The sequence below is a fragment of the Eleutherodactylus coqui genome, chromosome 8 (assembly GCF_035609145.1).
Source record: "Eleutherodactylus coqui strain aEleCoq1 chromosome 8, aEleCoq1.hap1, whole genome shotgun sequence".
In the NCBI taxonomy this organism is placed as follows: domain Eukaryota; kingdom Metazoa; phylum Chordata; class Amphibia; order Anura; family Eleutherodactylidae; genus Eleutherodactylus; species Eleutherodactylus coqui.
The window spans coordinates 25570775-25593668 of NC_089844.1; the positions used below are offsets into that span (position 1 = coordinate 25570775).

Consider the following 22894-nt stretch of genomic DNA (forward strand, 5'->3'; position numbering starts at 1 on the left):
TTCTGTCCCATGACTTTTGGCACAGTATATGTAGATCATTGTCTTATATAAATCCTAGCAAGGCCGAACCCTCCGAAATGTAGTAATATATTTTTTCTTTAAAGTTATTTATTTTTAAGATCTCTGCTTGCTGTCAGTGAACATCCCTGTCTACAGGCTGAAAAACGTATCTACTTTCACACAGCGGCCGTTTATTGTGAGCTATCAGTGCAGGAAAGATTGGACTGCTCTGCACTATCAGCTTCTGGATGTAAACTACACATGGTTTTCATTCAGGGACAGCAAGCAAAGGTCTGGAAATGGAGCTAAATCGAAACAATGTATATTAGAAAGTTGCAGAACTTTTCAGTTAATCATGTTGCATTTAAAAAGAAAGATTACAATGGATGGTTATGAATTGCTGACTACTATGGTGGCTCTGTCCAGGACCGCCGTATACGGTGCTCATTCTCAGTGCACACGTATGTTACATACAGGAACAGATTATACATGTATTCAGTCCTGGTGAGTTTGTGACTGAAGCCTAGGAATCTGCATTAGCCGTGCAGAATGACTGAATCTCTATAGGAGACCTGATAATAAAAGCCCCCCCCCCCCCATAACCCCCCAAGGACTTCCGTCACTTCTGCTGCACTGAGTACCACTCTGCTGCTGTTCTGCTTTCCATCATTACCCTATTAACTAACAACCGCTGGGGCTGCATGTGTCCAGTTTAGCAATAAAACTGCAGGTTATATATGTCTGCCAGCTCCAGGGCCAACGGGAGGGTCTGCATATCCCACGTGGTGAAAATAAAGAGAAAACCCCAACAGATTCCAGCTCTGCAGCACAGGTGCTTCCCATTTCCTCTGCTGGGCCGTAACAGGACGGACTGGTTTTATAGTCCACACCTATTTGGCATCAATACGCCGACTCAACATCTGTAGCCACTTTAAGAAACACAAAAACAGTCGGGGGTGCAGCGCCGATGCGGTTAGGCGCTCTGGCAATATAAGTTCTCCCAGTCAGCAGAATGGACTTGACCAATAGATGAGTCCGGTGCGGGAAGCCTCACCTCGTTGGAATGAGTCCTGTTCTGGTGCTTTGCACGGTCGGACGCGTTGGAGAATGCCTTATTGCAGCCCTCATGTTCGCATACGTACGGCTTCTCTCCGGTGTGAGACCGCAGGTGAGTTTTCAAGTTTTCCAGTCTGGAATATGCTTTAAAGCAACCTTCAAACTGTAGAATTAAAGAGGAAATTAAGAAAAAAACTACAAAAAATGTATACAACTCCCTTTCCACAGACCATGAGTGACACATAATACTGCAGTAAGAAAGATTTTCAACTCCCTTCTCTCTTTCCTACAGTGTTGCTTCTGTGTCAGTCCTTACTGTAGTACTAGAATTATTCTCATGAATCAGGAGGTTCATTATGAACAGTTATACCCCCCCCCCCCCTCCCCTCACACACACAGATCCTGGAGTGCTGCAGTATCTGAAGTTGTAGGAGAACACAGAAAAAAGTTCACGTGTCCTAAAATCTGCCCAGTAGTGATCAATCATGTGACCATTCCCCGCATCTAAACATGGCCTAATCAACTAGAACCTCTTGTCCCCCCTCATGGCTCTCCTCCATGTAATACACTTGATTGTTACTATCTCACAAGCAGCCGCTAACAGCGTGAACGCAGCAGTTTTATTAGGCACTCCCCCCCTTCCCCCAGGACTTCCCCGGAGGTGCAGTAAGTATAGTGGTTAGTGGCGTCCCCTTGGGGTGAGTGTCAGCTACTATTTATGGGGTGGGTTGTCAGAGCTGCTGATGTCAGCTGTTTTGGGGCAGCTTACCGTGCATTTATGAGGCTTTTCTCCTGTATGTCTCCTCATATGCACCACCAGCATGTACTGCGCTTTAAACGGCTTCTGCTCCCGCGTGCAGTCCTGCCAGCGGCACACAAACTCCTTCCTCTCGCCGTGAATGTGCTCATTATTGATGTGCTGTAGAGAGAACACGGGGAAGGTAATTATCAGTGTGCTGCAGCCATGACATATAATACACGAGCGCAATAATAAATATCATCCCCTTATACAGTAAAGCATGGTTCATATACAGAACATGGCAAAATACAGTAAATAAGCTATTTGAGAATGGATTTTCCCCCTAAATTGGTACATATGTAAATCCCTCATAAATACAGCACCGCATGTATATATATATTTTCATTTTTGCCAGAATTTTGGGGTGGTTACGGCCCTTTCAGAGAATTTATTTGTTTGGAGCTATGTGGAAACATTCAGGGCATCAGCAACAATTTATTTCTAAGGTAAAAAGGACCTGCTGTGTGACAATGGTCAGGTACCTCAGGGGCGGGATCAGCTGGGTGACAATGAGTAGGATCATAAGAAGTGGGATTGTCTTCTGTGGTTTGTCGGGGGGAATCTGCTGGATGCTAATGATTAGATTCCTAAGAGGTAGGATATTCTGTGTGATAATTATCAGGTTCCTAAGGGATGGCATATGCTGTGTGATGAACTGGTTCCTCAGGGATGGGATCAGCTGAGTGACAATGAGCAGGTTCCACATGGGTGAAATTTGCAGTCTGATAAAGAGTAGGTTCACTGGGGTGGAATCTAGTAAGTTCCCCAGGGGTGTGATAACAAGCAGGTTCCCCAGGGATGCAATCCTAAGAGGTGAGATCTGATCTTTCGTGTGATAATAAGCAGGTTTGTAAAGGGTGGGAATGATCAGATTCCTAAGAGGTAGGGTTTGCTGGGTAATAATTCTCAGGCTCCTAAGCGATGGGATCTGCTGTGATAATTATCAGGTATATCAGAGGTGGGATCTGTTGTATGATGATCAGCAGGCTCCTCATGAATGGGATCAGCTATGTGACAATGATCAGGTTCATCAGGGATGGGATTTGTTACAATAATTATTAGGTTTCTCAGGGGTGGGATCTGTTGGGTGATAATTATTAATACATCAGGGGTTATCATACTTGATAAAAGCTTCTTGGGAGGCCGAAACGTGTTGTATAATAAACCTACTGAAACTTTGAAAAACACCATCCAAATCTGATTTACTATATACGCCTTCTGTGATTGAGGGGTGCCGCGGACCCGGCACTCCTATGAAGTAAGTGATCTATTATATCCATATTGCTGGAGCGCCAGGAGGCTTTTTTCCATTGTTGTCTAGCACTCTCATGTGATGATCAGCAGGTTCCTCATGGATGGAATCAGGTTCCTCAGGGGTGGGATCTGCAGTGTGATAATTATTCAGTTCCTCAAGGGTAGGATCTGCTGTGTGATAATTATCGAGTTCTTCAGGGGTGGCATCTGCTGTGTGACAAGGGGATAGGTTCCTCCCTGAGTTGAAACATGGAGTGTGAGTAGTCTCGACACATCCACTTGGAGCCAGGGAGGATGGATAGAGATAACGAGTATATTATTAATTGCATCCAGGCTCTCAGGGACGACTCACATGAACTAGCTGGTCTTGGGTGTCAAACTCCTTGGTGCAGCTTTCCCAGTGGCAGTTGGTTTCATAAATGACCTCTGGTTCTTGCTTACAATCCTCTCTGTCCAAGTCGTCTTTCAGCTCAGTCGCATGGTCCTGCCAGGAGAATGTAAAGGGTTAAAGCACTGAGGATGAAGCTTTTTTTTTTTTATTGGTGGAAAGTATAATGAAATAAAATGGAAAAAGCTATTTTTTCACAATTATACAAACAATGTAACAATAAAAACAAGAGAAAGGATGTTGCACAATACAGACAATTGTAGGAAAATGTCGCTGGTGTCATCTGTGGTTCTCAAATTATAGTGTTGCTTAATATTGGTTACACTGTAGCAGCGATGTTACTTCATGTATCTGACGTATGGACATAGTGTAGAGGGGGGGCACATACTTCTTGATTACACTGTAGCATTGGTGTTATTTCCTGTAGACACATTATGTGGGGTAGAGGCACATACTTCTTGGTTATGGTAGCAGTGATGTTCAGTTATTTGTTTGATGTGTAGACATGCTATGGGGGCACATACTTTTTGGTTACACTGTAGCTGTGATGCTCAGTTACTTCAGAGACTTGTTTGATGTATAGACATGGTATAGGGGGCACATACTTTTTCATAGCAGTGACGTTCAGTTATTACTCAGACTTTGTCTGATGTAAAGCTATAGTATAGGGCCACATACTTTTTGATTACATTTTAGCAGTAACCTTACGTTAATTAATAGGCTTACCTAATGTGAAAACCAAAATTTACCTAAAGGCAAGAAGCCCCCCGATTGAATACCCTCATGAAAATCTAACTTTTATTGAACTGAATTAAAATATCAAGAGGCATAGAGACTGAAAATACTAACAGCTGCTTAGGACAGCCAGGGGTGCTGAGCCGCCTACAATATACACCCATTGTGAAAAAAAATCCATCCCCTAGAAGGAGGAGTTGGAATCCAATGAAACTTTCTCTGTGTGATTGTAACATTGAAATAAGTGATTACATATCAGAGCAAAAGGGTCATTTATTGCAGAAAACTGAACACTGTTGTAGCACCTCTAGCTTGGATACAAGATGTGATACGGGGGGGCATGGAGGCTCTAGTACCCTGCTGTACCGCCTCTAGCTTGGATACAAGATGTGATACGGGGGGAAAGGAGGCTCTAGTACCCTGTTGTACCGCCTCTAGCTTGGATCCAAGATGTGATACGGGGGGCATGGATGCTCTAGTACCATGTTGTACTGCCTCTAGCCTGGATACAAGATGTGATACGGGCGGGCATGGAGGCTCTAGTATCCTGTTGTACCGCCTCTAGCTTGGATACAAGATGTGATACTGGCAGGCATGGAGGCTCTAGTACCCTGTTGTACCGCCTCTAGCTTGGATACAAGATGTTATACAGGTGGGCATGGAGGCTCTAGTACCCTGTTGTACCACCTCTAGATTGGATACAAGATGAGATACAGGTGGGCATGGAGGCTCTAGTACCCTGTTGTACCGCCTCTAGCTTGGATACAAGATGTGATATGGGGGGCATGGAAGCACACAGGTTTAGTATGGTATCCTGCAGCATCTCGCTCCACATTGGCTGTATCTTTGCGTCTGGATCATGCAAATGCACAGGCTGTTGAAGTTGGCATCCCAGATGGTCCCATACATGTTCTATTGGTGATAAATCTGGTGACCAGGCAGCCATGGAAGTGTGACAATGTTGTGGGGGCTCCTGTGACCCCCTTGTGTGTGCGGCCGTCCATTATCCTGCTGGAAGCTGCCATGAGAGGAACACATGTGGCTGCAGGATGTCCTGAACATATCGCTGAGCTGTCATTGTCCTTCATACCACTACTGGGGAGGACCGACTGTTATATGCGCTGTCCCCCCAGACCATCACACCAGCAGGGGGCAGTGTGCCACTCCACAGCAAAGACAGGATTGAGGCATTCACCTTGAGTTCTTCAGACATGAACATGGCCATCACAGGTAAACAGCATACTGATGTTATTAAAAGTGGATGCAAATTCCTCAAAAAGCGCCCTCACTCCACCCCATATGATGAACACGTCATCAATGAAATTGTCCCAGAACAGTGTGCGACTTGTGTAAAGTTCCATCTCTTCAGAAAATGCCACCTCCCTAGGAATAAATTTTGCATAGTTTGGCGCACACGCCGTGCCCCGTTTTTGCAGAAAAAAGGTATTATGTAAAATAAAATAACTGTGTGTTAGAATAGTTTTTCCATGAGGGAATGTGTCCCACATGTGTATAAAAAATGTTTAACAGCTGCGAGGCCCGGTTCACGCTGAGCATTACTGCAGAGACTCTTCTATCTATGCCGGGGAGTAATGCGTTACTGGGAATGGTAATCACATGTATTTTAGCAATGGTGTCTTTTGTATCTTGAAGATATGAGGGAAGTCAGCTGACAAAGGGTGTCAAAATCCAGCCTAAATAAATGCTTGTGTTCTGTCTTGGATTAGAGCTGCCCGATACTAGTGGTTTATCTGATACTGGAAGGAATGGCATAAAAAGTGCCGATGGTGGCGTGGGGGTTCTAAATAACTTATAAGTGGCAATAGGCAGAGCTGGATGGACATATGTCTTTTTTCGGCTTTACATACTATATGATGAGTTTATATTTATCACTGTGCACTTGTTCTAATAGATGATAACATTCTGTAAGGTATTGGGGTGTATAATCATGGGATAATGTCTGATTTATTGTCCGTTAGTCTCTTTACCGTCCTGTATAGTCAAGTTGGTCCGTGAATACTCTGCTCCCCCTTTTGATGGCTCAATCACTATTTCATGACTCGTACACAATTCTTCGAGGCTCGTTTTCTCCTCTTGATGAAAATTAGAATGTATCATATTTTTCTTTGGTTTAGGCCGGCTGCACACGGGCATATTTGCATTGCGGAAACAGGAGCGGAGGAAATATCACAGCATGTTCTATTTTCGCACGGATTCCACTCGGACGGCTTCCGCATGCGAAATCGGACTCGGTCGTGTGCAGCCGACCTTAATCTTGTAAATTTCTTTTGTGACCAAACGAGTAAATAGGTCTAGACTGCTGCATTGGCTCAAGGTCGGAGTATTTTTGGATATTGGTTTTAGTTTAACAAAGGGGGCTGTCATAACCGGTGTGCCTGGGTCATTCTCCTCTAAGAGGTCTATCAGAGTCCCCAGAGCTGCCAGATCATTCTGCTTCCCCTGAGCGTCCTCTCTGGTTCTTAGAACATGATATTTATGGAGAGATAGCTTCACTGAGAATAAATTGATGTCCTTTATCCAATGAAAAAGTCAGAATGGAAGAATACCAGTAAATGACAGTCCTTGTTTGAGGACTGTTACCTGTGCCTCCCTTAATGTGTGGAAGGACAGGTCACATATTTGCAAATCATCCTCATTGCTGTTATATACGACTTCATCATCTACGTCAATCCTTTTAGAGATTTTTCCAACTGTCTTTTGGAGACTATCCTAAAAAAAATAGGTGCAGTTAATAGTAAGGCCCAATGTCCACGGGCAAACTTGAATTTCGGAATCCACGTGGGGCACCCGCATGGACGATCCGCAGTTCAAGCTGCCCATAGGAAGGCATGGGCATTCGCAGCTGAATTAAAGCATGCTGATTTGTTTTGAGGTCCTCATGCTCCTTTGTGCTGCGGTTCCCGGATGGACAGCTTCCATTGAAGTCAATGGAAGCCGTCCAATCTGAAGCCCATCTGCAATTCAATTGCAGATGGGCTGTGGGTTTCGCGGGAAAGTAAAAAAAATCTCCACTGCCCATGTGTGTTGGCGCTTTCGCACACATCGGCAGTGAAGACCCGGACAGGTGAGCACTGTCCTCGGCCGTGGCAGGGTCGGATTTAGCTGGGGGACAGGAGGCCTAAGCCTGGAGGAGGAGTCAGCTGTATAGTAGGTATCTGTGATGTAGCGAGAGATAAGGAGGTTAAGAGTTAAGAAGGGAATATGAGAAAATTGGATTAAGAAAGTATAGCTGGTTCCGTTTAAGAGCTTCATCCTCCTATTTGAGGTGCGCTTTTGATGGCTGAGGGGTTGGAGTTTCTATTAGCCAACCGATTGTTGCTCTGAGTAATATAAGGGCCGGGTAGGGAAGATATATTGTCCCTTATTGCCCCACTGCTATTTGCTATCAATATACGTTGCCCTAAAGGTTTTTTAGATAAAATTGTCTCTTATGTTTGAGCTTCCTTTTGGAGCTCTTGCCCGATGTTCCCTCTTCAATTTCCGAGATGCCTGTATATTTATTTTGATAGGTGAGCATGTTATTGTTCTCTAAATACATTTGTCCTGTTTCAAAATCGCGATAGCACAGATAAAAATTCTGATGTTCCCATTTTCATTTCTTTTTGCAGACTGTTGGAGAACTCCATTAAATTTAGAATCGACAATAAGGCTACCGGGATCTGCGTTTTCTCATGTGTCCAAATTAATTAATGAAGAACTTCGGACAAAGAACAAAAGACAACAACTGTGTGAAGTCACCGCTGTGCTCTTTCTGAGCGACCCATTAAGTGTTAATGCAAAAGTAGAACAAAGAAAGGTACAGTGTCCAATCACGGTAGACAACTGCCTATATGTAACAAATCGTTACAAAGTATAACACTGCTGAATGAATACATAACATGACCCGTGCTTACTTACAATAAAGGAATGTGGATACAATGACTAAGTATGGTCTACAGGAAAAGCTCAAAGCCCCAATATAACGACACGTTGCTTGTCCGAGCTTCAGACTAAGCTATATATTAACCCTTGAATAACAAGTGTAACACAGAATACTTTCACACACACCCTCAATGTTTTTTTGCAGTCTCTGTTCCAATGTAGTATAGTCACTAGATATGAGCGAGCACGCTCGGATAAAGCAGTTACTCGAGTGAGCATCGCTCTTCTCGTGTAACTGCTTACTGGTCCGAGCAGGCTCGGGGTGGCGGGGGTGAGCCAGGGGCGACGGGGGGAGGAGAGTGAGATCTCACTCACACCCCGCCGCACCCTGCTCACCCTGCCGCCCCCCCCTCCCGAGCCTGCTTGGACCAGTAAGCAGTTACTCGAAATGAGTGATGCTCGCTCGAGTAACTGCTTTATCCGAGCGTGCTCGCTCATCTCTAATAGTCACTATGTGATGAGTAGGATTTAATATCTTCCACTTCCTTCTCTAGCTGGGTAGATATTTTAGTAAGAAAAACTTTTTTGTAGTCCAATAAATACTGGACCATGCATAATGAATTCTCTGTGAGTAATTTTTCCCACCCCTCAATAAATCCGGTGTCCTCTGATGGGAATCTGGAGTTATATTAATCCACGATATAATAACTTATGCTGCATGTAAGTTTCCAGACTTTGCACTGCCCGCCCCGACCTCACATATTGTCTGTATACTTTTGGTAAATGTTTGAAGGCGCTATGGATGTTTCCCTCACCGGGTATATTTTCATTAGTAGAAAATACCTGTGACACTTTGAGGCAAAGTTTGCCATGTGAAAGGAATCCCGCCATAACACAGTTATCAAAATATCAAATATTATTGGAAAAACACGACTATTCCACTCTAAGGCAAAAAAGGCTAATTATTCCTGTTCCTAATACATAAAGTATAGAAAAAGTGTCGGGGTTTGAACCGGGCTAAAACGCACAGTATACATAATACTGTAGCATACGAGTATATATTTTAGGTGGCGCGACACTCCCAGGTTTGCTCAGCAGTACTTTGTGTTTTTAATCCCTATGCTTCTTAACCCTTTCCAATCCAATTTGTATCCTGGTTTTCCTAGGGGGCTTACTGTTTTTCTGCCGTTACGCAACAGCGCTATCTGCTGGCTAAGGCCAGTACTGCTTGAGGTACCCCATTGGATAGGCTTCGACAGCAGAGAGGCTGGCAATATACAGTAAGAGAACCCCGACGGATGTCTTCCAACATCGGAGCTGTACAGCCCTAAATCGTAATGTCTTAAGACGTCAGACAGTGGATTGGAAAGGGTTAATATTTTAATTTAGCTTAATGAAAGTTAGATTTTAATGAGGGTCTTAATCCAGATTTTTTGGGGAGCTTTTTGAGCAATTTTGAAGTTAACTATTTTTAATAATCCCGGTGTACACCTCAGGCACTATTTGTATACTTTGGGGCTATTTACTAATACTGTCTAAAAGTCAGACAGTGCAAACCTAGAAGAGACAGTCTGAAAATGCGCTAGACTTAAAACTGACAAATTCTAAGGGCTCATGTCCACGGGCGGATTTGTTTTGCAGAACCCACGTGGGAGATCCGCAAATCAAGCCACCCATAGGGATGCACGGGCGTCCGCAAATCAATTTAAGCATGCAGATTTGTTCTGCAGACCTTTTGGTCCAGAAAACAAATCTCAGCATGCTCCTCTTTTCTGCAGATCTCGCAGGGACGGCTTCCATTGAAGTCAATGGAAGCCGTCTGATCAGCGGCACAGCCGCAGCTGACACTGCATAGGTGCCGCGGATCCCGCGGCGAGCCGTGAGGAACATGCGCAGTACAGTGAACCCGGAAGTGGAGGGATTCGTCATTTCCTGTACACTTGTCTGATGTGAAGGCACAGTATAGGGGGGCACATACTTCTTGGTTATAGTGATGCTTATTTCTTACACTTGTGCGACGTATATACCAAGTATATAACAGGGAACACATTACCGGGGGGCTGGGGGAGTCTCTGACCGCCACCTCCTCCTCGATCTTCACTTTGCTGCGCTTGCTGATCACCTGATTGACGGTGCTGCTCACAGCCGACTCGCTGCTCTGCTTGCTCTGGATAAACACAATGTCGCTCAGTTAGGAAACGTTCAGCACATCAATGAGATGAAAAAGAATGAATGTAGAACGGACCGTTGTGTCTCTTCCTGCTGCCAGAGATGGCTAAAAATGTATCCAGTCTAGGAAGGCTTATAGGGGCCGATAGCTGATAAATCTATGATTTGTTGGGGGTCCGACCACTGAGACTCCCACTGATCACAAGTAAGGGGGTGCCTGTCTTTGGGTCTCCTAGAGATAGCTGAGCGCAGTACTCAGTTAAAGGGGTTGTCCCGCGGCAGCAAGTGGGTCTATACACTTCTGTATGGCCATATTAATGCACTTTGTAATATACATTGTGCATTAATTATGAGCCATACAGAAGTTATAAAAAGTTTTTTACTTACCTGCTCCGTTGCTGGCGTCCTCGTTTCCATGGAGCCGACTAATTTTCGCCATCTAATGGCCAAATTAGCCGTGCTTGCGCAGTCCCGGTCTTCTTCTTTTTTCAATGGGGCTGCTCGTGCTGGATGCCGACTCCGTGTAGCTCCGCCCCGTCACGTGCCGATTCCAGCCAATCAGGAGGCTGGAATCGGCAATGGACCTCACAGAAGCCCTGCGGTCCACCGAGTGAGAAGATCCCCGCGGCCATCTTCATCAGGTAAGTAAGAAGTCACCAGAGCGCGTGGATTCAGGTAAGCGCTCTCCGGTGTTCTTTTTTAACCCCTGCATCGGGGTTGTCTCGCGGCGAACGGGGGGGGGGGGGGGGGGGGTTGAAAAAAAAAAAAACCGTTTCGGCGCGGGACAACCCCTTTAACTCTTTTAGTCCAGTAAACAGAGCGCCTGTGTGACGACCCCTGCTCAATTCACACAGGAGACTCGGGACCCCCATTCTTGTGATCAGTGGGAGCCCCGCAATCATGCATTTATCACTTCTTCTGTGGATAGGAGATAAATGTTGTTTGTGGGCCAACCCCTTTAAGATCTTTGCTTGCTGTCAGTTACTGCAAACATTCTTCTGTAAAAGCTCTTTCGCAGGGGCGTATTTTGTTTCAGTCCATGAATATGTTTAGTATTCACACACCGAAACTCTGCCTATATAATGCCTATTCTGTCCCATCTTGTTGCAATTTTTTTTGCGTGAGTAAGAATTGCGTGTTTATGCCCACAAAAAACACAAGCAGGCCCCATTAATCTAATGTGCCACTATGCAGCGTGCATGCTCGTACCATGCGTATTCACTGTGTATTTGTGCGATCCCATTGCCTTCAATGACTTATTTCTGGGCCTCGGGGCTCCTTCACATGGGCTTTTTTTGTATCAGTTTTTTGTGAGCCAAAAGGAGTGGAACTTACAGAGAGAAAGTATGATGGAAAGATTTGTATTTCTTCAGTATTTTGGACCCGCTTCTGGTTTTGGCTCTCAAAAAACTGATACAAAAAAAGCGTGCGTGAAGGAGCCCTAATACAGACCGAAAATGAGCACATTGTGGTTTTTTTCATGCTCATAAGTATGTGTGTGAACAACACAAGTCTGAATACCCCGATGCAAATAAATTGGGCTTCAGCACTCTGTATTTACGCCCGTATGAATGGTGCTGGAAACCTGAAGGCTGAAACCATAGTGGGAATTTATGAAGCATTTTATACGAGATTTTGGTGCAAAAAAAGTTGTCATAATACTTTGAAACTTTTTGACTGCTTCACCGGTCTATGCCACTTTTCGAAAAAGGCAGTGTGGCTGGTTGGGAGGGGCATGGCCAACCTAAATCAAGACATTTGGTGTACATTGCTGTGTAAGCGCACAAAGAAACTGAGAAGCTCCTAATACATGAAGAGGTGTGCGCCTCCATATATCAAGTGCACTTCAATGGCAGTACTGGAGGCTACCCACTTCAAGTGCTTTGGTAATCTCCGGTGGGGTCATTAAAGTGAATGGAGCACCTGTGGAACCACCACTTCATTCCCTTGGGGTCTGACTGGACCCCTGTTCTCAGGATCGGTGCGGGTCGCAGCAGTTAGACCTCCACTGATCATAAAGTTAAGGGATAACTTTATAACTTTTCACAACCACCTTAAGAAGTTACATCTCAGAAAAAGGCACTGGCCTCACGAATGTCCATAACGGACTGCAGTGTGGAGGCAGACGCTCACCTGGTTGGGGTTGGATGTGGCATTGCTGCTGTTGGTTGGGACTGGAGCTGGGCTGGAGGTAAGTACACACCCCTGTTGGCGTGATGCAAAGGTGGGTGATGGATGGATGAGAGGACTGTGCCCAAATGTGGAGTTCAAAGTCCGCTGTTGGTTCAGAAGCTGCTGGTAGGCCATTGGGTTGATGGGATGCGGAAAACTGAAGGCCGGGCTGAGGGAGAAGGAGGCATAAACTGCAGTGTTATTATATATCACCAGTAAAGACCATTATAACCAGTAAATACAGAAATAGTTCAAAAGGAAACATTCTCCACTGTGATTGGTTAAACTGAGGATACATTGTATTCTGCAATTCTAAATTTGTAGAATAAAATGTGTTGATTGGGGGATGGGTTGAGAGGCGACATTTCTTAGGGTCCACACTCCATAATGATAAGATCCAGGGTTGGAATCATGTGTTGCAAAATGACCCGGGTGTCCCGGTATTCTACATAAGGTCATTGATTTGGAAGCCAAGTCCTGAGCCTTTAGATCTGAAGACACTTCACTCACCTGATGGCTCCGGCTGATAAGTGCCCATAGGAGCCGCTGGCTGCGGAGCTGCTCCTCGAGTTGTTGATATAGGCCACCAGTGAGTTGGGTGAGGTGCGGATCATGGTCTGCAAGTCAATGCTGGCATCAGAGAGGGGTGAGATAGACAAGGCCCGCTTCCGGCTTAACCTGGGGGTGACCCGGGGACTCGAAAACCGTGATACTGGAAGAGAAGAAATAACGTGATCAGAACTGACATGTGAAGATCATTAGGGTGTATTCATATGGGGGATGGACAGAACTTGAACCATTTGAATGGGTTAATTCACACAAGCGCTTCTTCTCTCGGGCCGAAGTGCACTGCATGTCCTATTTGTGCGATTCTTGTTCAAAAATCACCTATTATTTTCTGTAGGAGTGTGAAAAAAATAAAAATAAAATTGCATGGCAATTGCATACCATGCAATTTGCATGTAATTTTCGTGCGAGCGCGATATGTTTTTACGGTTTTGTTACTATGGGGACCACATGTAAGAAAGGATTAGGAAAAAGCAAAGCAGAGAAAAACCATCTACATGGTCCAATAGTGCTGACTAGTGATGAGCGAGCATTGCCCTTAGCGAGTACCTGCCCGCTCGAGAGACAAGGTTCGGGTGCCGGCGGCGGGCAGGGAGCTGTGGGGGAGAGTGGGAGGAACAGAGGGGAGATCTCTCTCTCCCTCTTGCTCCCCCCTGCTGACTGCCGCAACTCACCGCTCCCTCGCGCCGCCACCAGAACCTTGTCTCTCGAGCAGGCAGGTACTCGCTAAGGGCAATGCTCGCTCATCTCTAGTGCTGACCTATTTTATCTTTTTTTGTACATATATTGCAGAGTTGTGGCTGCCTCCGCCTGGTCGTGCCCGCCCGCCCATTTGCCTTCTGTCCCTCCTATTGGACCATGTAGATGGTGTCCTACCTTCCCTGGTTTTATTTGTAGGCTTGGTCCCCGGAGGGGTGCATTCTTGGAGGTGGGTGCCCATCTTTCCCAGGTTGAGATTGGGCTACCTGGTGTTGGCATTGGGATCCATTTGGTGGCTTGGTCGCCTGGACATTGGTGGATGGGCCAATATGATTTGATTGAATTATGTACCAAGGGCCTTGCATCGTTTAATGTGGTTAGTGTATTCATTATAGATATTTCTGATAACAAATGTATTTTGAGTGCTGTTGCTACTTTTTGGTTTCTGCTTCTATTGCGAATATAAGGCCGCCACTGATCGGAACAGTAGTATTGGTGAGGGGTAAAAGAGTCAAACCTCCCGTCTCTCTCACTATCTTGGGATGGGAAGTGCAGGACCTCTCAGCTTTTATTGCCAGCGCCTGTTGTCACGGCGTATACGGTCCCTCTGTATCGTCTCTCCGCTGCTCTTATTGTGTAATGAACATAGAGAATCTGCCGACATGAATATAATTATCCAATGAGGGATGAATAATGACCCAAGATTTGGAGGCAGCGGATTACAATGTGTTTTCCTTGCTTTCCTCCCTCTATTAGCTGGCGGAAGCAGGACAGCGCTGGCAGCCATATCTGTCTCTGTTACCTGCCCACCTCTGGGGAGACCTGTTTATTAATGTGCCACTTCCCTTGATAAATTATGAAACACAAAGAAAAACTTTGTGCTCATTTTTCTGTCCTCGTTTGCATTGATTTATGTTTGTGCTCGCCACTTACCTAGAGGACCCATTAATATATTCATGTATACATTGGCGTCCCGTGTGCAGCGCTGGCGCCTACTGACCAATGTGTGGACGTCTGCACTTTTACTATATCACCTATTACTGAACCAGGCTGGATCCTAGACTGAGAGATCACCCGGATCCTAAGCAGAAATCTCTTCATGTCAAGATCTGAGCAGATGTTGTAGGTCAACTATATAAGGTGCGGGGCACATAGAAGAGAGGGGGCATCCTGGTTCACGCTCCCCATACCAGCGCTGTATCAGAGACTGGAGCTTTAACCCTCTACCCAATGGTTTGGTAATCTATGGAGCCTACAAATAAGAAGTCTCTTGAGCATCCAGACCGCAGGGAGCAGAAATGGGGTCACCCTGAGCAGAGCCCCATAATAGCTGCAGGGTCTATGGTTCTAGACTTGAGATAACATACACTAAACGGCCCCCTTTATTGGAGCTTTCCTGTATGGATATCAGACCCCGGAGTGCAGCATAAAAACACATGACAAGTTTTCTATGGATCAGTTTCAGTGTGAATCCACATTAGATGGGAAATAAAATATGATTTGTGCGACTTCCAATGAGGCTGGGTCATCGGTGCTAGACTAGCCGAGTCGGGATGTCACTGCCAACTCCTTGTGGGGTTCTCATGTAATGGAGAGTATACAGAGAATGGTGTGATCGACAAAAAACATCAAAGAAGATCCTGTGGACAGAAACAACTCATCACTGAAAGGGGTCAAAGGAGGATGTCAGGAATCGTTCTGATCAACAGATGCTACAGAGTTAAGAGCAGCCAAATACAACGCTGGTGCTCCAACTAACGTGTCCAAATGCACAACTCGCCGTTCCTTAGCCCAGATGGACTATAACAGCAGGCGACCAGCTCCAGCGCCATTAAGTGTAGGAGAAACAGATAGAGGAGACTCCAGCGGTCAAAAGAGTGCAAACGTTGTATCACTGAGCAGCGGAAAAACATTCCCTGTCAGAAGGATCCAGATTTCTGTTGCATCGTGCTGATGGGAGATCAGAATTTGGTGCAAGCAGCATGAATCGATGACCCCTTTCTGTCAGCTGGTCAGCATATGTCAGCACCTTCATCTAACCTACGGCAACCACAAGAAGCTTCCTGTCCGCAGGGGCCGATATTCCTGTACAACAGTTTCATCACCCAGTGGAATCTACACCATGATGAATTGCTGTGATTCTGAAGGCCAAAGGAGTCCAACGTCCTACTAGATGGGAGGCTCTAATAAAGCATCTGCTCGTTAGATTCGTAATATATGAAGGGTTTCATGGATGGTAGAACGTTCCACAGTTTCACACTGAATAACAGTTTGTTTCTATACTGGTAATGGAATATTCTCTGGGTATGGGGGACGCCTCTTACACTATGTATGACTACATGACATTACACAGATCTCCGTGTGGAGTAATTTGGCTTCCGACACCTTTTCTTCTGACTGCCCTATTATTTCCCTCATGCTGCCCACCTTAAGGTCTCCATTATATATACTGTAGGACCCCAGGACTGTACACGGTGTCCCAGGTCTACTGCAGACAGAGCTCCCTGTTCATATGTGTATCACATCAGCGGCATGGATACTGGGAAGAGTCCGGATGTACCGTCCCGGCACTTGGAATAACAGAAAGTAAGAGTTGTCTCTGTGACCAGTGTCCAGCAGCCGAGCAAATGACCGGCATCTGGCACGGTGCGAGCAACGAGAAGACAAAGGCAGTCACAGAGCCGAGCCTGCAGCTGCCTGGACTGTATCAATCGCACACTGTGTGGCCCTGAAACGCGCAGGCTCCTGTCCAAGGCTCACGATGAAGCCATGAAGTGCAGCTCACAGGCATCACCCTGAGCTCTACATGATGCATTACTACCTGCTGATCCGGTGACTACTGGAGACCACCCTGGGAATAGTCACTGGACGCACTTCATTGTCATCCCTCTCATCCTCTGAATTCTATGTCAGATTTTCACTTCAGGAGCGAATTCATTGCTGTGTCCAGTATCAAGGGTGGGAGATGGATGCCAATTGGTGGTGGTCCCAAGGCACTGCCTGACTCTCTGATCTCCAAGCCCACCCCTTCTATTGAATACACCAGGCTGCCAGGTCTGCAGTCAGGGCCGGGTTCACTCAAGAGCTCCAGCCTTAAATGGTCATTAACTTTTCAACAAACTTGTGCTTATAGGATAGCTGATGTGATAACTAACAAAAGTACAAATCCCTTTATCTTTCCTAACAGAGATAACAAAAAGAAATATAGGAAGTGAAGAAGGGGATGACGTATGCTGCCTATAAAAGTCTATGAAGAGGAGGATGAGAGAGCTGCTAGAGGGAGACAGAAGCAGATAGACTCACACAGATGCTGCTGCAACTAATAGTAAGCGTTTACTGTCTCTCAACGACTGAAATCACATCTAAACTGCTCAGTATTGCTGTGGAATGTCATCCATGCTGCTGTTACTTATGTGGGTGTATTACAAAGAGAGAAGAGATCCTGTTCCCATATGTGTTCAGTATATGGAGACATCATAGCAGCAGTCTACACCCACCAACCCAGAGAGAGAGGAAGAGATCATACTCTCCTATGTGCAGAGCTATCGTGTTGGAGTTGTGGCGTCAGAGTCCCATTTTGATGGAGTCAGTAGAAATATATCGACTCACTCAACACAGTTGTAAAAAGAACCCTTTGCTAGAAGTTGTCAGAAAGGAGTTTATTTATTGATTTTTTTTTATACAAAGAATGATAATAGCTTGATTATTTTATCATAATGGTGATGAAAAGCCTAATATTACCATTTTAATACCAAAAATTTTTAGAGTCGGAAGTTGGGGTCTGGGAAAATGTGTGGAGTAATGGGGGGACATCATAACAGCTAGTCTACACCTACCAACCAACTCAGAGGTAGAGAAGAAGAGACCCATCTCTCCTATTTGTGCAGTGTATGGAGATATCATAACAGCTAGTCTACACCCACTAGCTCAGGGAAGACTGAGAATTAGAGATGGAGCCTTCAGAGAAGAAATTGGTGATCAATACAGGATACGATCCACATAATGGCCAGATATAGTGCTATGGCATCTTATTCTAAAAAGGCACCTAAAAAATTATGTACGTCTTAATGTAATTTCCATCTGCTATTATCAGCTAAATAAGACCTATTCTGTGCCGTTTCATTTTAGAATATAAAGCAGTAAGGGCTCTTTTTTTCCTGATACAGAGCTCCAAATCCTTTACACAGAGATAAATGATAAAATTCTATCTTCCTGCAGCCACCACTAGGGGGAGTTCAGGAGCTTACTGAATATATATAGCAATTTATAAGAAAACTGTATATATTGAGCTCCACCTAGTGGTGGCTGCAGGTAGTCAGACTTTTATAATGTATCTCTTTCTATGGTGGTGTTTTGGAGCTCTGTGATCCCTTTAAGGATACTGTATATGATGAGATGAAACAGTTGGTGCTAAAAACTGGGTAAAATTTGGAAAATCTGAAACAAATAGAATATGTTGCAGGAAGACTCTGGGCAAAACTGGAGTTGGGGTAGTTTTATGTCATGCCCCGACCCTCCTGCCCGATATTTTGTGGTTTTGCTGCAGCATAACCTGAAAACGTCAAAGTTTCTGTAGTTTCAGGTAAAAGACTTTACTTTCATTTGAGATTTTGTAGCAGATTTTAGCAGTCACTGAACCCAAATCCATTCTAGACTGAGGACTTTCTCCCGTTTCCTCTCGTTTTCTGGTTACGCCCTATACTGACAGTAATGAGGCAGCGATCAGACATTAATGTCGTAGGTTTCCCCGTGAGAGCGCACAGAATAATGGCTCCTTTCTGCACACTCCGCCTCTGCCATAATAAACCCCGTATCCTGACTCCTCATACTCGCTGGAGAGGAACTGACAGCTCTCAGCGTTTGCTCCAAACTCCACAGATGATTCCTGGATGCCGGTCCCAAAATGATTTTAAATACTTATACTTGTCAGGATGGTTTATAGATCGTACAAATCCAGCGTGACTGGAGAGCGTCTAAAATATCGAGTGCTTAATACACAGCCAAGGCAAGACGCCCTGAGATCTAGGAACCTGCCACTCCTGGATTAAGGTGATGAGCTCCGCCTGCTGGCTGCCCACCGAGCCCTGACAGGTAGACGTCTTCATGAAAGGGGATTTCTGGATTTATGACCCCCCATCAATAAAAAACTTCTGACATGTCACTATGAAATGTTAAAAGTTTTAAAAAAGTTTAGTTACCCTTTAAATGGTATAGGTTCTAATAGTTCAGGACTTAAAGGGGCAGTAAACCTGTAGTCACTCTTGTCTACATCTGCTGTGCAGTAGAATTAATCTATCGCTCCCTGTTATCAGCCATTTGAGACGGCGTAGAGGTTGTCTACCCTAAAAAGAGGTACAGAAAAAAAAAGTATGACTTATGATTAGCTGTTCTTCTTATAACTGCACTGTGACTGGCTCTTTAAGAGGGGTTCTATTGTTGCAGCAGAGAAAGGGTTAATTAAAGGAGACCATTTTACAAAGTTCTCTCCCGGACTCACATTTTCCGCTTGTGCCCAGATCTGAGTTTTAGTCATAATCCGGCCGTGAAGTTATTGTAAATAATGACTGAGATGACAATTAAAGTAAACTGCGGCCTGTCTGTGCTGGCAAGAGATCGCTCCGTGCACGTGTCAAATGTTCACGGTATCCTGAAAGCGAGGTCGTGCGAGGTCGCACTGTGTACAGGTTGTGTAAGAGAACATGTACAGAAGGTTCCTACCGAGGACGAATGACCCCCAGAGACAAGAGGATCAATATTGGTCCTGAAGGCATCTGTGCCAAGACTTGTTCACAGAGGTCTGAACAAGGGGTTAAAGGGGAACTCCACCAGTAAATAGAATCATTCTAGAAAAAAAGGGCAGCAGCGCAAATCTTTAAGGCACCGTTCACATCGGCGTCCCTCAGTTCTAGCCTGTCTCTGTTGTTCGGCTCCATCCTCATTGCCAAATTTTGAGAGTACTGGAACTGCTGGATTCGGCACGCGCCGGACTCCAACGGTGCAGATTGGATCCTGTTGACTACAATGGGTCCTTCTGGCTTTCGGAATAGCGCAGCAGGCTGTACTATGTTGTCTGGGGTTCTATGCCGGATTTGCACCTGAGAATCTGAATGGATAGTAATGGGCCCTGAACCTGTCCTGGCTCCAGGCTGCACTATGCTGATACATTGCAACAAACCAAAGAGATGAACAGAACTACGGTAGGTTAGGCTGCGCTCACATCTGCGCTGGAACCTCAGTTCACAGATTGGGTCGCAGATTCTGCACAAAATACGGGAAGAAGCAACACTGCACGCAGCGCTATTACTTCCGCTACAATGTCGGGCAGAGGAGTGGAAACGAACAGACCCCATTATACCCAACGGGTCCATTCGGCGCTGTTCGGTTCTGTCATAAGACAGATCTGTTTGCCAGGGGATTCCCCTTCCTGCTACCAGAAGGAAGCAGGAAAAACGGAACCGACGCAGATGTGACAGCGGCCTGAACCTTTGTGGTAGAACTTCTCATTCTCCAATTTTGAAGATCTCTGTTTGCTGAAACCACAAAGTTTATTAGAAAGTTGTAGTACTAGAAACTTGGGAGGAACCTTTTTGGCATAACCTGCAGGGGATGGGATGTGGGGATCGTCTACCATCATCATCCTCCGTTGGTTTGCACTATGATATCTGCCCTGTCACACAGGAGTCCCATTCATCAAGCACTCCGGATATTTCTAAGTAAGCCGTTAATGCGCAGGTCCGCGCCCCTCCGCCCCGGCGCTCCGCATCTGCAAATAATTAATGCAGCGTTTTCCCTCTTGTGTTTTAGGGGGAAATGGACTCCAGATCTTGATTAAAGGCGGCAGATGATGACAGGGTGACCAGTAGACTCTAATCTGGTCGCTCCTTAAGAAAACACTGCTGCCCCTGTAAGAGGCGCTGGCGGAGCGGCCCACATCAGGATGCAATTAATGACACAATGTAGAATATTGTATTTGGGTGGGGGAGCGCTGATGATGGCCAAAGGAGAAGCGCGGTGATCGGGCTGCACCCCCAAAAGACTCCGCTTAATATGTTCTACTTAGTCCTTATTAACATTTCCATATGTTACTATATGTCACCGTATGATTGTATGTGATACTAGAAATGAAATATTACTGTATGATACTGTTACTACGTATCACTATGTTACTGTATGGCTCTATAGGCCACTTCATGTTACTATAGTGTATTCTCTATCTATATTGTTACTGTAGTGTATGTCACCGTATGATTCTGTCACTATATGTTACCATATGTTATATAGTAACATACAGTAACGCAGTATTAGTATGCTTCCATATGTTACAGTATGATACGGTGTTATTGAATGTTACTATGTATTACGATGTTACTGTATAATTCTGTAGGCTACTTCATGTTACTATACTGTATGTCACCACATGATACTGTGTTACTATATGTTACCATACATTACTATATTACCACATGTTACTGTATACTACATGCTATTACACATTACTGTCTTATACTGGGTTACTATATATTACTGTTATTGTACGATTCTTTATGTTACTTCCTGTTACTATACTGTATGTCACTTTATGATACTATGGTACTATATGTTACTGTATGATACTGCGTTAGGGTATATCACTATACATTACTACATGACCATGTTACTGTATGATACTACACAAAACTGTGTTATTATATGTTGTTATAGGTTATCGCATGATATCATATGACACTGAGTGCTACTGAATTAATCTGTATGTTACTGTATGATACTATATGTTACCTTATATTGTGGCAGGAACCAGATTTCACTATATGATACCGTATATTGCTGTTTTTTACTTTATGTTCCCATATAGTACACCCATGTTACAAATAGGCAAAATACATGTAATACTGCACATACCACAAACAAAGTCTAACCTCCTCCAAAGAGTAGATATCTGAAATATACAGAGTATCAGACAGTAAGCGGGGCTCTCTCCTCCACCGGTGGGCAGATCACTGGGTCGGTATTACCTTCACTATTAGTATGTCTTATAGATCATCCCATCTAGGTATGAGGTTCTTACTCTCTACTGGTTACTATTGTTCACCTTCTACAGGATCTGTATTGTATCGTCATCTGTCTGATCTTACGTATGCATTAATTAGGATCTATCCCCGTTTGCTGTCAGTGAGTAGATGTCTACTTTTACATTTTGGCATTTTCAATAAAGCTTGATATATTTTTATATATTGGTGTACATATACAGGGAGTCTCAAAGGTGTGGAGACATCCATACAGAATAAAACCGGCCTGGAAGACGATGATACAATTTTACATACAAGCTGTAGTGGAAGGGGGAAACCTATTAGGCCAGATCACCAACATGTCGGCCATTTTGAATGCTGCCATCTTGGATACAACTCTAATTTCTCCAATGGGAATGTAGGTGTGTGATATTGCCTTTATTACAGGCAATTTGAATGATGGCGTTATCTCAAGCAGAATGTGTTGAGATCATCCTTATATCAGGTACATGAGGCAGATTTCAATCAACGCCACCCAACCAGACCTCCCATTACCCACAGTGCAGCTGCCAAACTCTGAGACCCAGGTTCTGTTGGTGATAAATCAAAATCTAGATGGCCAAATACGGTTACTGATGAATGAGGCCAGAGCAGTGGTTGCTGATGTATCGGCGTTGGTTTTTCGTTACCCAGATTTTGCTTTATCAGCAACAGTTTCTTGCATTTTGGAAAGAAGTTTGTCGACTTCCCTTTGGCTAATGGGAGGTCTGGTTGGGTGGCGTTGATTGAAATCTGCAGCAATGACACTTGTGCTTCTTGAACCTGACATAAGGACGATCTCAACACTTTCTGCTTGAGATAGCACCATCATTCCCATTGCCTGTAATGAAGAAAAATCACTATGTTAACACAAGAATGAATAAAGTTATGTTAAATTGAAGCACGTCGTTGTTTTTCTCATTACATTCTCTGCCAGTTTGATATATCACACACCCAACTTCTTATTGGAAAAATTTGAGTTCAATCCAAGATAGCGGCATTCAAAATGGCCGCCATGTTGGTGACCTGGCCTAACAAGCTTGCTCCTTCCCCCACAGCTTGTATGTGAAATTTCTTCACCATCTGCCAAACCTTTTTCGTTCTATTTGGGTGTTTCCACACTTTTGA

General features: G+C 44.7%; 1 protein-coding gene and 1 long non-coding RNA gene across 3 annotated transcripts in view; one reads left to right on the forward strand and one right to left on the reverse strand.

The window, feature by feature from the left end:
* The window catches only part of GLI2 (GLI family zinc finger 2), a 152041-nt gene that overhangs the window by 13567 nt on the left and 115580 nt on the right, over positions 1-22894 (reverse strand). For both annotated transcript variants that reach the window (XR_010786320.1, XM_066575346.1), the window contains exons 6-11: positions 12966-13167; positions 12417-12624; positions 10168-10281; positions 3462-3593; positions 1826-1975; positions 1055-1219 (exon numbers count right to left, since the gene is read on the reverse strand). Coding sequence is in view for 1 of the 2 variants with exons in the window: in XM_066575346.1 (XP_066431443.1) it covers positions 1055-1219; positions 1826-1975; positions 3462-3593; positions 10168-10281; positions 12417-12624; positions 12966-13167 (971 nt within the window). In the remaining variant the exon portion in view is untranslated. The remainder of the gene's footprint in view (positions 1-1054; positions 1220-1825; positions 1976-3461; positions 3594-10167; positions 10282-12416; positions 12625-12965; positions 13168-22894) is intronic.
* On the forward strand, positions 913-22027 carry LOC136576234 (uncharacterized). The gene is made up of 4 exons (XR_010786321.1): positions 913-1168; positions 7862-8049; positions 16909-17046; positions 20526-22027. It is a non-coding gene; the product is annotated as an uncharacterized lncRNA (long non-coding RNA).